A 14,214-nucleotide genomic window follows, 5' to 3' on the forward strand; every position below is an offset into this window, starting at 1 on the left:
CCACTGGCACAGTGAGAATGGGTCTGATGTTGTTCAATGTCACTGCTTCAGTTAGCTCAAAGTAGGGTTGCCGGGTGTCGGGTATAGACCCGGACAGTTCAGTATTTTCGCCTTCTATCCAGTAAAAAAAAATTCAGAAAATACCAGACACCTAAAATGTCCGGTATTTTCTGATTTTTCCTCGGCCAGGAGGCGAAAATACAGGGTGATTACCAGGTTCCACAGGGAATCTGTCCGGCCTGGAGCAGGGAGACAAAATGGCAGATGGCCGCTAGCAGCCTGTTAGGGCCAAAAAGCGTCAAAAGCATTTCTTAAAGGGGTGAGGGGGCATGCTTTTTTCCCCCCTTTTTTCTGAACTACTCTCGGGGTCCTTGGTGTTTTTTTTTTTTTTTTTTTTTGTGCTCAACAACTTTGGTCCCCCCCTCCTTTTTGTTTTCTCAAAATAATTTTTTCCCCTGTTTTTTTTGGGGTGGGGTGGAGGGGCAGGAGGTGGTGTTCAGTATTTTTGGTTAAACCATCTGGCAACCCTAGCTCAAAGGCTGGATCCTGATGATATCCCTATGGATGAGCACCGGAAACACTCTGCTTACTGTTCTTTTTTCTCCTTGTGTGAGAGCCATGTTGACCTGACACTGCAGGAGTTCCTGAAACTGGACAAGGGACAGATGAGATGTGATTCAATAGCAGATCTCTCAGAAAGTGATGGAATTTAAAAAGAATTAAAGCGTTCATATTGGGATATTGAGAAGCTGGTCTCTTAGACCTCTGTGACTTGCATATGTGTGGTTTCTGACTTGTGTATACGCTTTCTGGAGCCTGGGTCATGCTAGTAGTTCAGGTCCCTTTCTTGCAAGGCTCAAAGAGATGTATACATATAAATAAAGGGGGAGATTTGGAGAATCACTTATGGGATTTAGGACTACCATTACCATTGATTTGAAATGCTTCATCTTGACTTACAATGGGGGTTTTGTTCCTAAATCTTACATAACTCTGAAAACCCCCGTTTGAAATGGCGTTTTGTCTCATGTTGACACTTCCCTCCCCTAAGCCTTTTTTCAGTTAAGCAAGCTAAGCTCTTTGAGTCTCCTTTCATAAAGTAGGTTTTCCATTCCATGGATGATCCTAATGGCCCTTCTCTAAGGATCTAATTTAAGCCTACAAAAAGAAGGTGCTTCAGAGAAAGCTAGCATCTGATTATTCTGTTTTGTAAAAGATACTGCAAAAGTATCAAATCTCAGTGAGTTTAGATAATCTGTTGTCACATGCAGCTATAGTGCAGCATTTGTAAGCGAAACAGTTAAAACCAAAAGGTAGGGTTTATTTACAAAACTATATACCAGGAAATATATAAATCAAATAAAATGTTTTAGTTGAAATTACCACATTAATGGAGAAAAAATTACTCCAAAAATATTAGCCTCACTATGATGAACACTTTTCTAATTCATATGGGATATTTGGCTTCAGGGCAGTTTTTTTTTAATTTAGCTAGCTGTTTTTGAATTGACTTGCTCCCCATTACTACTAAATGACATTTTGGTGGTCTTTTTCAGTTTATGTATTCTGCTCTGCATCTGCCGTTCTGTTCTACGTATTCTGTTGTGAAGAGCCAGGGTTAATCTCTCTAATGTGGAAGGATTAATTAAAAGATGTGAAGTATATGTTGCTTCAAAGGATTAAAGAATTCTACTGCATAATATGTATGGTTTTGGTGCCTATAATGTAAATTAACAATTCTGTTTCTGGACCAATATGCTAGGGACGGGATGAGATGTTAGTCATGTTACTTAGTGTACTACTGGAAGGTGCTTGGGTACCATTGTGAAAACCTATATAGAATGTGCTGGCCTTTAAACCAGAATTTGCCAGTAGTTGTTTAGACTGTGATTCCAACTAAGTGAGATGTGGGTCTACAAATAAGGCTAGGCTACTTAGAAAGAGTGTTCAGGTTATACGTAAGGGCTGTTTAAAAACATGTGCACATTCAAAAACACCATTGTTCCTTAGCACAGTTGGAACCCCGGTATATACAGGCTTCTTGGGGTGAGGCAAAGAAATTACTGTTTTTAAACAAGTTCACTTCTACAATTTGAATATACAGAAAGCCTAACAGTGTTTAATAAATATCAGGCACTATCTAGTCAAGTACATGATCTTCCATTTGTGTTTGATTGTGGAAGACTATATTATTCTATTTGAGGGACATGTGAAAATCCTATTAGTGTTAAGCATACATCAAGAGGAAACTATATACTGACAACTGTTAGTGAAACTGTATGCCTGCCTTTAGCCTGCTTTTCTAATCTTGGTATTAGATTTGATTTGTGTGTACATGAGGGTTACACTAGTACAATAGGGCTTTACTTTTTTTGTTTTAATATTTGTGGGTATGAATTTAGAGTTTGTGACAGATTTTATATTGATAACCATGGGGATAAAGACTTCTCCTCCTCCCCACTCCCTAACAGCATAACAAGGAAATGACGGTGCAAGTTTCTTTCTACTCTGCCATATCCCTAATTTGGAGGTTTGAAAGTGGATTAGTGCCAATCATGTCCTTTGATGAGATGACATGCTGGGACCTGGATTGAGATCAAACTCATTTCATGTAAGGCACCAACTAACATGCAGTAATAATGCAGGGTTCAGCAAAATATGATCTCCCAGACTTTACACCTCACTCCGCTATCCCTGGTCACAGCCCAAATCCCTGCACCCGCTCCTGCCTTAGGTTACGATCCCCTCCCAGACCCTGCATTCCCTCCTCCTACACCCCTCTCCCAGGCCGGAATCCTCTCCTGCACCAATATCCCTCCTAGACCTTGAACCCCAATCCCGTGTTCCATGTCACAACACAAGCCCCTGAACCCTTACCCCAGGTCACACTCCCTTCCCAGACCCTGCACCCCCACTTGTACCCCATTTCACTGCCCCAGGTCACAATCCCCTCCTTCACCCAAACTCACTCCAAGATCCCACACACCAGTCCCTTGTCCTAAGCCCCTTCTGCACCCAGCCTCCACCCCAGAACCCTCATTAATATAATGGAAAAGTGCGACCCTCGACCATTTACCAATTCTTACCCCATCAAAAATTATTGTCCAACCCTTTATTAATGTTTATTTTCTAGACTTGGGGTGAATTTGTACCAGAAACTGGGATATGAAAAACAAATTACAGTAGTTTAGAAAGTGCACTGTTAGGAGACCTGCATATGCCCTTCAGATTCTCCCACTGTACGAACACTATAGGTGTGTCTTCTAGTGATGTTATATATTGTTTAATTGAATAGTTTGTAACCACATGAAATTTTAGCAGTTTCACGACTATTTGATAGTCCCGGGGGGGGAAGGGGGGGACAGTATCCAGTGCACTCCCAGCCCCACTCCCGGGAAGCCCCCTGCCACTATGCTCTGCTAACTCTGTATCAGAGGCAACGGTGCAAGGTGGCAGGTGGGAGCTGGTGTGTGAGGGGAGCAAGTTTAAAACCATCTCTCCTCACAGACTTGCTGCCTTGAAACAGAGGCAGCAGCACAGGGTGGCAGCAGCCCCTGTCCGCTGGGGGTCCTAGCTCCCCGCAGACAGAAACTACTCTCTCAGGATAGAGGCTGCTTTGCGGCAGCTTCCCCTGCCACCCTTCCCTCATGCTGCTGCCTCTGATAGAGGCAATTTTGTGGGGGAGAGAGGGCAGGTGGCACCGTGGAGCTGGTGCTGGGGGGAACCGGCTTTTAAGCTGTCTCCCCCTAGCTCGGCTCCTGCTTGCCACCCCTCACTGCCTCTTTAGGACGCAGCAAAGGGAGGGGAAGGTGAGTTCGCGGGAGCCGATACAGTACATGCAGGGACCTGGCTTGAAAGCTGGCTCCCCATACATATCGGTTTTAGCCTGCTCCTGTCACCCTCTGTGCTGCTGCCTCTCTATCAGATGTTAAAATATACTCTGAGGATATTTTAATTATGAACTGTCACTTGACAGAGTCTTGCTTATTAATCTGGTTCTGATTGGAATGTATGCTCATTGTTTTTCTGCTTTGCTCTATCTAAGTATAGTGCTATTTGCAGTTAACAGTTGAACTACTGTCTTCCATAACAAAGTGTTTATGTTTCTGAGGAAAGCATTTTGAGTTACTTTCACATCAGTTTAAAAAAAAATGAAATAGCACCCTCTGCTGGTAATTTATATCTTAACATTTGTACTTACAAATTGTACTCACATGCTTCTTGGACACAAACAGATTTAGTTATTTACTAAATTCATTTCCAATCCATAAGCTCCTGGATTGCAGATGAAGATGTAAATACATTCAAAAATCTGAACTAAGAGAGGGACTTCAAGCCATACCATGGAAATCTTCAAGGCACTGTGTGCAGTTGTGGAATGAAACACTGGCCCCAGAGCACCTCATTTGCAGGTCCCAATTACTGAAATCCAAACTTCCCATCTGATCTCGACTGTTGCAATTAGGGATGTAAAATCCCAGATAAATGGGATTCTTCGGGTGTGGGGAGAGCATCCAGGCTGAAGCAGCCTCTTGGTTGTAGTGTGTGGGTTGTTGCTAGGGCCAGGCCTGGCTGAAGTTGTCCCCTGCTCACCAGTGGCATGGCATGGCAGGCCCAGCTGGGCTGGAGCTCCCCTAGCCTGCAGTGCAATGTGGTGAGCTTGGCTGGGCCGCCTGTGAACTGGTAACTAGTAATCATCACCCAGTAGGAGGGTGATACAAGTTAACCATTGACCTCCCTAGTTGCATTATAGAAAGCTGGTCTTTCACTCAGCCTGTACACAGATGGTAAAGAGTTTTGGTTTATTTAAAAGCAGTTTCAAAATGTTGAATTATATATGGAAATCAACAAGAAGTTAATGTATTCTTTAGGGGATTCGTATGCTGTGGTTCCTGATGCTGCCATGTAGGTAGGCAGGATCATTCTGCATAAAATGCAAATTGAGTGGCCTTCCATGGCAGCGCCATTGAGTACATTATAATAATCAAAGCAGAAGGCCACAAAATCATAAATAATGGTGGCAAAGTACATGATTAAGAGCAGTGATTACATTTGGCTTTTCAGATATGGATTAAAAAAATATAAGTGGCCCCTGAGAATCCAGGAGTAGTTGGGGACCTACAAGCACCCTTAAATTGTATTTCTCGTTTCTTAAGGCTGGGCAGGAAAGTAGACAGTGTGTGTGCCACTCCTGCAAACTCTCATTCTGACTAGACTTACTTGCCATCAAAAAAGCACCTCTTGCCCCAGCAAAAAGAGTCAGCCTGGAAAATATGAAAAGCAATTTAAGCTAAAAGAAAAAAAATACTTTGCAAGAAAGTAGCAACATTATCAATATTGTGTAGTGCTTGACCACTTTTCAATACAAATACTCAGCAATTTTCTTCCAAACATTTCATAGCACTTTACAAATATTAATTAAGCCCTCTGAGGGGTAGTTGACTATCCCCATTTCACAGATAGGGGAATTGGAGCAGTGAGAGAGGCTAAGGTGTGTTAACAAGCCAGTGATAGAATCTAGGCTTGTGACTGGATTGTGGTGTGGGTTTTGTTGTTGTTGTTGTGTATTCTGATTGCAAGACATTATGGCCTAGTTTAAATGTAAAGGGACACTTTTAATTAGTTGTGTCTACATTGTAAGACTACATATTTTTAATGTAACTCAGAATGGTTTGATTTAAATGAAATTGATTTAAATCAGGATTTAAATCAGTAGTCAGGAAGACTTGATTTAATCATGATGTTCTACATAAAAGTGTACTCTTGTTGGTTGTCATATAACCTTAATACATATTCTTTTCAACTCAGAGATAGTTGTAGGTTTCATTTTTATAAGATGATTTATTTTGAAAACTTTTCAGATTAGTTTTACAGCTATATCAGAAAATGAATGATTTGTTGGTTATTTTATTTACTCAATCTCATCTGAAGAAGTGGGTTTTGCCCACGAAAGCTCATGATACTTGTATGTATTTTTGTTAGTCTCTGTTTAGTGCCACAGGACAGCTTATCATTTACCAAAGGCAATGGAAGCATATATTCATTAAGTCATTGGGAGGTGAACTATCTGCAGTTCAACAGATTAATCATTAATATTTGGAGGATTTTCTTGCCATGCTGTATTAGGAGGAGAACATCACCAGAAGATAATGAAATTGTTTTGTTTAACTTAAACAACAGTTTTATGCATCCTGGATTTTTTTCTTCAACAGTAAACATATAATATAACAAAATGAGCCTATGAATTTTTTAATTTAGTTAAACATTCAATTTTTTAACAAAAACAAGTTGTTTTTGTTAAAATTATTTTAAACTAAAATAGTTAAATATTTTTTTAAAATGAAAATTAAATTGACTGCGTCAGCCAGGTCAACAGGAAAAACTTAAAGTGTAAGCTTTTAATCATTGAACTTTTTGAAACTTTGCACTTTTTAAGAAAGGTAAGGGATTGGCTTTGTCTACATAAATTTGCAGAGGGAGAATAGAGTTGAGGTCTGTTATTTCTCACCTATACACATTATTTATTTATTTATTTATTTAAAACATTTTTGCTATTAGCAAGCATGTTATATCTCTGGAGACACAAATGCATAGTTTGAGCACGGCAAAATTAAGCATCTCTGATGGTGTCTACTAGACTGATCACTGAGTCCCATTAGGTAGATAGAAAGATTAACCTAAATACAGTCAGTCCCCGGGTTACGTACAAGATAGGGTCTGTAGGTTTGTTCTTAAGTTGAATCTGTATGTAAGTCGGAACTGGCATCCAGATTCAGCTGCTGCTGAAACTGATCAGCGGCTGATTCCAGGAAGCCCGGGGCAGAGCAACTCTGCCTCGGGCTTCCTGTAGTCAGCGCTGGTCAGTTTCAGCAGCGGCTGACTTGGGGACTCCTGGGGCAGAGCAGCTTGGGTGCTGCTGGGTTGCTCCAGTAGCGCCGCTCCTCGGTGCTACTGGACCAACCCAGCAGCACCCAAGCTGCTCTGCCCCAGGCGTCCTGATTCAGCCGCTGCTGAAACTGACCAGTAGTGGCTGAATCAGGACGCCTGGGGCAGAGCAGATGGGGTGCTACCGGGTTGGTCCAGTAACACCCAGAGCGGCGCTACGGGACCAACTGGCAGCGCCCCAGCTGCTGTACCACAGGCGTCCGGAGCAAAGCCGCGGAGCACGGGGGCAGCAGGACAGCCCAGACGTGCCGCGGCTGTCCTGCTGCCCGCGTGATCCACGGCTTTGCTCCCCGTCTCCCTGGTCTGCTGGTCTCCAGCAGACCAGGGAGACGGGTAGCAAAGCGGAGCAAAGCCGCGGAGCACGCCGGCAGCGGGACAGCCGCGGCGTGTCTGGGCTGTCCGCTGCCCGCGTGCTCCGCGGCTTTGCTCTGCTTTGCTCACCGTCTCCCTGGTCTTTTGGTCTCCAGCAGACCAGGGAGACGGGGAGCAAAGCGGAGCAAAGCCGCGGAGCACGCCGGCAGCGGACAGCCGAGACGTGCCGCAGCTGTCCTGCTACCGGCGTCCTCAGAGGCTTTGGAAACCAGCAGACCAGGGAGACGGGGAGCAAAGCTGGGGAGCACGCCGGCAGCGGGACAGCCGCGGCGCGTCTGGGCTGTCCGCTGCCCGCATGCTCCGCAGCTTTGCTGCCCGTCTCCCTGGTCTGCTGGAAACCAGCAGACCAGGGAGACGGGCAGCAAACCCCGTTCGTAACTGCGGATCCGACATAAGTCGGATCCGCGTAACTCGGGGACTGCCTGTATTCTATACAGAAGCCTCTGGAACCCCGTAAAATTAGGTCCCTAATCCATGAACTATTGGAACACATTTACAAAACTTTTCTTAAACATTATATGAATTAGAATTAAAATTTAAATTCCTATTCCATGCTGAAATATCTTTGATATATCTTAATATCGATGATATATCTTAATTAAAATGATCTATATATAGGTGTTTTCCACAAAAAACATTTTATAAAAAAATCCGATTAAAAAAATCATTAATTTTTATCCAACTTGATGTAACTCAATAGCAGAAAAGTTTTCCTTTATTTAAAAATAACAGTTTTAAAGAAACTTAAACATTTCCTTGCAATGTCCCTAAGTTATACACTGCAGCATTTTAATCAACCTGAAATATACTTGACCAGTATGCTGTTTCACTTTTAATATTTCTCTCGGTGGTGGAGAGGTGGGGAAGGAACATTAGAAATTGTGAAAGAACATTCTTTATTAAAACTAAAATAAGAGAGTAAATTAATCTAAAATGGTAGTAACAGTGTAGATAGAGTTTAAAAAACAGAATTCGCTTCTGGGAAATATCTTGAGAATTCTCCCTGCCCCCCTCTCCCCATCCTGAAACTCTAAATGTAAACTTTATTATGTCCATGGAATGGGAAAACTAGGCTTAAATGGAAAACAGCCAGCCTTGTCTATCTGTCAAAAGTGATCTTTTAAAAAAATGGGAGAAGAAAAATAACATGCCATGTCTGTGATGAGGTCCAGGGTCAGTGGGGCTCCAGGCCGCAACGCACTGCCCACCCAACCTCCATGTCCTCAGCCTCCCCGAGGTTGGCTATCCCTGGGCTGCTTTCCAACCCCCCCTGCGGGCCTGCCAGATTCTGGAAATGCTCCGGGGGATCCTCGGGCGACAGAGGGGCTGACAGGGTGTCCATGGGTTCCGGCTCAGGCAGGGGTCCAGATGGGCCAGCCCAGTTGTCAGTGCCCGGCGAGGCTTCTGGAAGGGTTGGCGTGGGTTCAGGTGGCGACTGGTGTCTCAGCAGTCCGGGCCAGGGCTCCAATTTTGGCAGAGGTCCGGGCGGCCCAACCTAGTCCTCTGGCAGGGGACAGCACGGCTGAGGCCTTTGCTGTGGGAACCAGGGCCAGGCAGTGCCTCTGCTGCCCAGCTCTGACTGAGCCCGTGGCTCTCATAGTCCTAGACTCGCCCTCTGGCTTCCTGTGGGGGGATAGGTGCGGCTGGACATGCCCACCAAGGGGTCGTAGAGGGCGCTTCCTCTTCCGGGTCAGCAGGCGGCCATGTTGCTGTCCCAGGCTTATTACAGAGGTGATCAGGGACAGTAAACATGGATTTTCCAAGGACAAGTCATACCTGATCAACCTAATTGCCTTTTATAATCAGATAACTGGTTCTGTAGATATGGGGAAAGTGGTGGGCCTGATATACCTTCACATTAGCAAAGCTGTTGATATGGTTTCCCACAGTATTCTTGCTAGCAAGTTGAAGTATGGCTTGAATGAATTAGCAATAAGATGGATAGAAAGCTAGGTCATCTGGCATAATATGGGTAGTGAACAGTGGCTGAGTGTCTAATTGGCAGCCAGTATCAAGCAGAGTGCGTTGGGGACAATCCTGGAGCCCGTTTTTGTTCAGTGTCTTCATTTATTATCTGGACGATGGAATGAATTACGTTCTGAGCAAGTTCATTGAGCTCAGTAAGCTGGGGAGAGAGAGAGAGAAGTATTCTGGAAGGTAGGGATATGGTGCTGGGTGACCTAGACAGATTGGAGGATTGGGCCAAAAGGAATCTGATGAGATTCAACAAGGATAAGTGCAGAGTCCTGCACTTAGGATGAATAAATCCCATACGCTGCTACAGGATGGGGACTGAGTGGCTAAACAGTAGTTCTGTAGGAAAGGACCTGGAGATTACAGTGAATGAGATGGATATGAGTCAACAGAGTGCCTTTATTGCCATGAAGGCTATCAGTATATTGGGTAGTATTAATAGGAGAATTTTCAGCAAATTGAAGGAAATGATCCCCTTCTATCAGGCACTGTTGAGGCCACATCTGGAGTATTACATCCAGTTTTCTTCAGAACAAAGATCAAATGTATTTTAATGAAAACGAAGAATGGATATTTTGTGAAGGCACTTTTTGTACAAGTGCATATGAACTGAAAATATTAAGGGCTAAATAGATGTAGTTAATTGTTGATTTAATATTACTAGTATTCTACTTCTAGTCAACCTTTAGATGGCAGCATTGTTCTCATTGTGATGACATTTTGCTGACCAGAAAGTCTGTTGTGCATCTAATGTTTCCTGTAATTGTTGAATCTCATTTAGTAAAGTATACTATCATTAATAATTTAAGAAAGAAAATATACAACTCAAACTAAGTGAGAGTGCTTTAGAAATCAATTTGTCAACATTTTTGTTTTGTGTTTTTTGTGTTAGAAAAAGCTATCTGAAAAATACCTGGTACAGTTTGACTTAACTTAAGCATTAGCTGGGAGAGTTGATGTCTTTATAAATGAGAAACTGTTGACAAGAAGATTGTTTTCCCCCTGAACCTCACCTGTCCCTTACAATCAGACTGTGCAGCATTAATTGGATAAAATACCCTATAAAATAAAGTTGCTGGACTGAAGTATTTTGAGTGTTAGTGTTACAATGTATCTACTTGTAATCCTTGTTTCCTAACTTCAGAGGTTATCTTTATGCTGAGATAGAAAATTTAAGTTCTGAATAGAGGAATCCAACGAACAGATATCTGAGTATGAATATTTCAAAGTCAGAACTTTTTACATACACTGGACATTGCTTCAAGAGTATTGCGGCAAGCAAATTACTTTTGTTTTTCGCCAGAGTTTACATTCCAGTAAGTGAGCATGACTCAAGTTTTTCTTTCCTACAGTGGACTGAAAGAGTGGAAGTGCAGCAGTTCACTGATCTTGATTGTAGTAGCTCTGTGTGAGTGCAGTAGATCGTCCTTTAGGTTTATTTAGCTTTCTGAGGGTACACGCCGTTTATTTTGAAATGTGCTTTCCATCTGGAAAAAATTAGACACACTAAATTTTTTCCTGCTGCAGGTCTGATCAGGAAGCCCAAATATGTAGAAAGTCCCAGAGTGCCAGGAGATGCTGTTATTGTACCATCAAGAAAAATATCCGAGCCAACAGAACCCAATGAAAATGGTAAGAGTGCATGTTCAGTGCTGTTTTATTTTATTTAATGGCTATCTTTTCACGTCAAAGGGGAGCTGGGCTATGCAATCGTAGGACTTGAGTCTCTCTTATAGAATTAAATGTCTTTTGTAGTAGAGAGGAAGAGGTTTCCTGGGAGAGGGTGTGGGGGGGGAAGGGAAGTGATCTTTCTATAGTCTAAACTCTTACAACTAGGTATACTGCAAAGACAAAACTGAATGTGAGGGTTGTGGGTCACATCTTATGCTAGCGATCTTCTGAATTTGTTTTGAAAAAAGTTGATTCCAAGTGTGTAGTTTTATATTGAATACAATACCGCTGATAAAAAGTTCAGTGAAAGCTTGCTAAATAAGAGGGTAATGTCAACACATTTCTATGTTGGCAAAGCTGTTTTACAGCTACCTTCCTCAAGTTAATTGGTATTTTAAAAAAGTTTTCATTCATTAAATTTGAAAAGCACATAATAAAGTGTGCTTTCAGTGAATGTCATAAAGCAAAATGACACTCAAGTCAGTATGTAAGTACTGTACTGTAATAAGCATTTCATGTCTGTGTTACATTTTAGATCAGTTTTCGGCTTATCTGTCTTCTTTAAAGTCATTGCATGTAATCAATCCAGTTACAGTTGATCAGATGTGTTTTTCTTTTTCTTCAGTTTAAAAGGCATTCTTAGGTTTGAAAAGGTAGTGTTTACTTTACAGATATTACTAATATTTATTATAGTTGTATATAATGAAAATAGACTGGATGCTTATAGTTAGTTATGTGTTTGGTTCTGTTTTTTAAAATTCCAATTCTGCAGTAATTGAGGTTGCTAAAACTTCAAGGAAAGTGCTTAAAACCAAGCAAAAAGATAGTGAAATTTGGTAAAAAGCTCTGATTATTTATGATTGAATTTTTTTGGTAAACTTCCTTTTAAAAAAATCTTGTATTTTGGGATTAAACTAATGTTTTCTCTCCCAAAAAAATTGAAAAACAAAAATACTATGAATTCAACTTTCAAATCTATTTATATCTCCAAATTAACTGCAACAGCAAAATCTGCACTGTTGTATTTTACTTATAGTTAACAATGGAAAAATTGCACATTTTTTAATGAACAAGACATCTCAGTGAATAGGGTTTTGGTTTCAGATTTCCCTTTTTCTTTTCAATCAACTAATATGATTAGTTATCCAACAGTTTGGTTATTTGACCAACATATATCCTGTTTGGTACACCTTGACTTTTCCTTATCATTCCTGGTAATAGATGCATTCATTATTCTTCCTCATTTTAAGTGCCGCATTTCACAGTGACCCACCATCTGGAGGTAGAGCCACATTCTCTGAGCATTAAACAGAAACCCTACTAAAGAGTAATGCTAAGTTCCCCACTGTCTGTGACTGAGCAGTATTTGCTGGGCTGAGAAGTTTAGACTCTATAGCCTCTTGTTCGGGAGTGTCCCTGTGGGTGTTCCACCTTAGGTATTTGGGAGCTTTTGTGCTCTTAGTCAGAGATTTTTGGTAGAAGTACCCTCCAGTAGGCTGCACACATGGATCACACAGCACGCGCAATGCCAGTACTGTGCATGTGAAGCCAACTGTGTCCCCTCAGTTCCTTCCCTGTTGCTGGCAGCATTGATCGAAACGGCAGTTCCTCTCCAATTTTTTGCCAAATTTTTAAATTTGTTCTTGTTTATATTGTTGGTATAGTGTTCATAGTTAGTGGTAGTTAGTGGTAGTTTTTCTAGTTACTGTTAATTATTGTTAAAAAACCCAACTTTTTATTGTTGTTAAGGCCGCTTGCCTTAGAAAAGTTTTTCTTCCTGGGATGCCAGGTTCCCTCGAATTCAAACGCTTCCTGTCCTGCAGGCTTTCTGTTTCTGTCTCCGATGGGCACTTGCACTGTGGCTGGTGCCTGGGGCTAGGTATATGCCACCGCCGAGTGCCAACATTGTAAGCAGCTAACGTCCTGCACACGCTAGGCAAGGGAGCTCCAGCTTAAACTTCTCTCCCTTGTAAGCATGGTGAAGCCAACTTTGGAGCACTCTACCCCACCTTGGCAGCCCTCTACTCAGGCCATGTCCAAGAAAGCAGTTCCAGTGGGCTCCAGCACCAGACTTTTCCTCGAAACAACCCAGGTAGGGATCTCTCTCTCTAAGTGAGGATGACTCCCCTTCAAAAAAAAACAGGAGCAAGCATCCAGGAAACCTCCTGCATAAACCAGGGCACCAGACAAGAAGGTACCAGGATGATCAGGCACTGATGGATCCTGAGAGTTCAAGGAGATCAGCAAGATGGACACCAAGGCTCCAAAGAAGCCTAAGTTTAAATTGGTGCCACCGGTACCAACTGAACCTGTCTCTGTGCCGACAAAGGCAAAGGCCAAATCATCCTCTGCTGAGGCACTGTCGGCATGGAAGAAAGTCAAGCATCAGTCGGCACCATCAGCATCTATGCCACTTCCAGCACCGAAGAGGCACAAACATGTGACACTGACAGCCTCCCATACTGCACTGCTGGCACTGCAGTTTGCAGCTGTAACACTCTCGATGCTGCCACCGGCACCAGTGACTCTAGAAGCCTTTTAGTACCACGAAGGAGCTCAGGGTAACTTTGGTGCCCATGACCCCGTTCTTCAGCACTGAAGGTACACCCATGTCAGGCAAGTTCGTGCTTTCCATTCCTGCAGGGTTGGCACTGCCGCTCTGGAGTGATGACGATGACAAGCCCTTGGTTGGTACCCGCACCCCAAGACACTCCTCCCCAAATCACCCATAGCAAAATTCACTGCTGTAATGGCAACCACCTCAATGGCTGCCTCCTCCTGTGCCACTACCAGACAACTGACCCTACTGGGAATCCTGGGCACTATACCAAGCCCAGCAGCCAGAAAAGGTGCAGCCTCAGCCATCTCCATTCACACCATCAAGGGCCGCATTCCTTTCTCTCCATGGACAGATCAGCTTACCAAGAGGAAGATGAGCCAGCCGCAAGTGATGCGGACTCTTCTGTGTTTTCTCACCCTCCAGTGCATGTATCATCTTCCTCTCCTGATGATACTTTGGTGCCACCTCCTCCCACAGCAGGAGATTACTTTTGATTATTCCTGGAACTATACAGGAGGGTGGCTGACATCCTGGTAGTCTCCCTAGTGAGTCTCCTCCAAACTCAGCATAAGCTAACCAATATCTTACATGCCTCCCTGTCTGCCAACTTGGCTCTACCAGTGGACCTAGCGCTAGTGGACCCTGCCAAGATTATCTGGCAGAAGCAAGCGACAGTTCCACTGGTCTGCAAA

The 14,214-nt window shown here is 43.0% G+C and overlaps 1 protein-coding gene across 8 annotated transcripts in view; it reads left to right on the forward strand.

Moving 5' to 3' along the window:
• The window catches only part of TANC1 (tetratricopeptide repeat, ankyrin repeat and coiled-coil containing 1), a 207,908-nt gene that overhangs the window by 84,346 nt on the left and 109,348 nt on the right, over positions 1-14,214 (forward strand). For all 8 annotated transcript variants that reach the window (XM_014575373.3, XM_075933446.1, XM_075933448.1 and 5 more), the window contains one exon: positions 10,819-10,923. In XM_014575373.3, coding sequence (XP_014430859.2) covers positions 10,819-10,923 — 105 coding nt within the window. The remainder of the gene's footprint in view (positions 1-10,818; positions 10,924-14,214) is intronic.

This window comes from Pelodiscus sinensis, chromosome 7, assembly GCF_049634645.1.
Source record: "Pelodiscus sinensis isolate JC-2024 chromosome 7, ASM4963464v1, whole genome shotgun sequence".
NCBI lineage: Eukaryota > Metazoa > Chordata > Testudines > Trionychidae > Pelodiscus > Pelodiscus sinensis.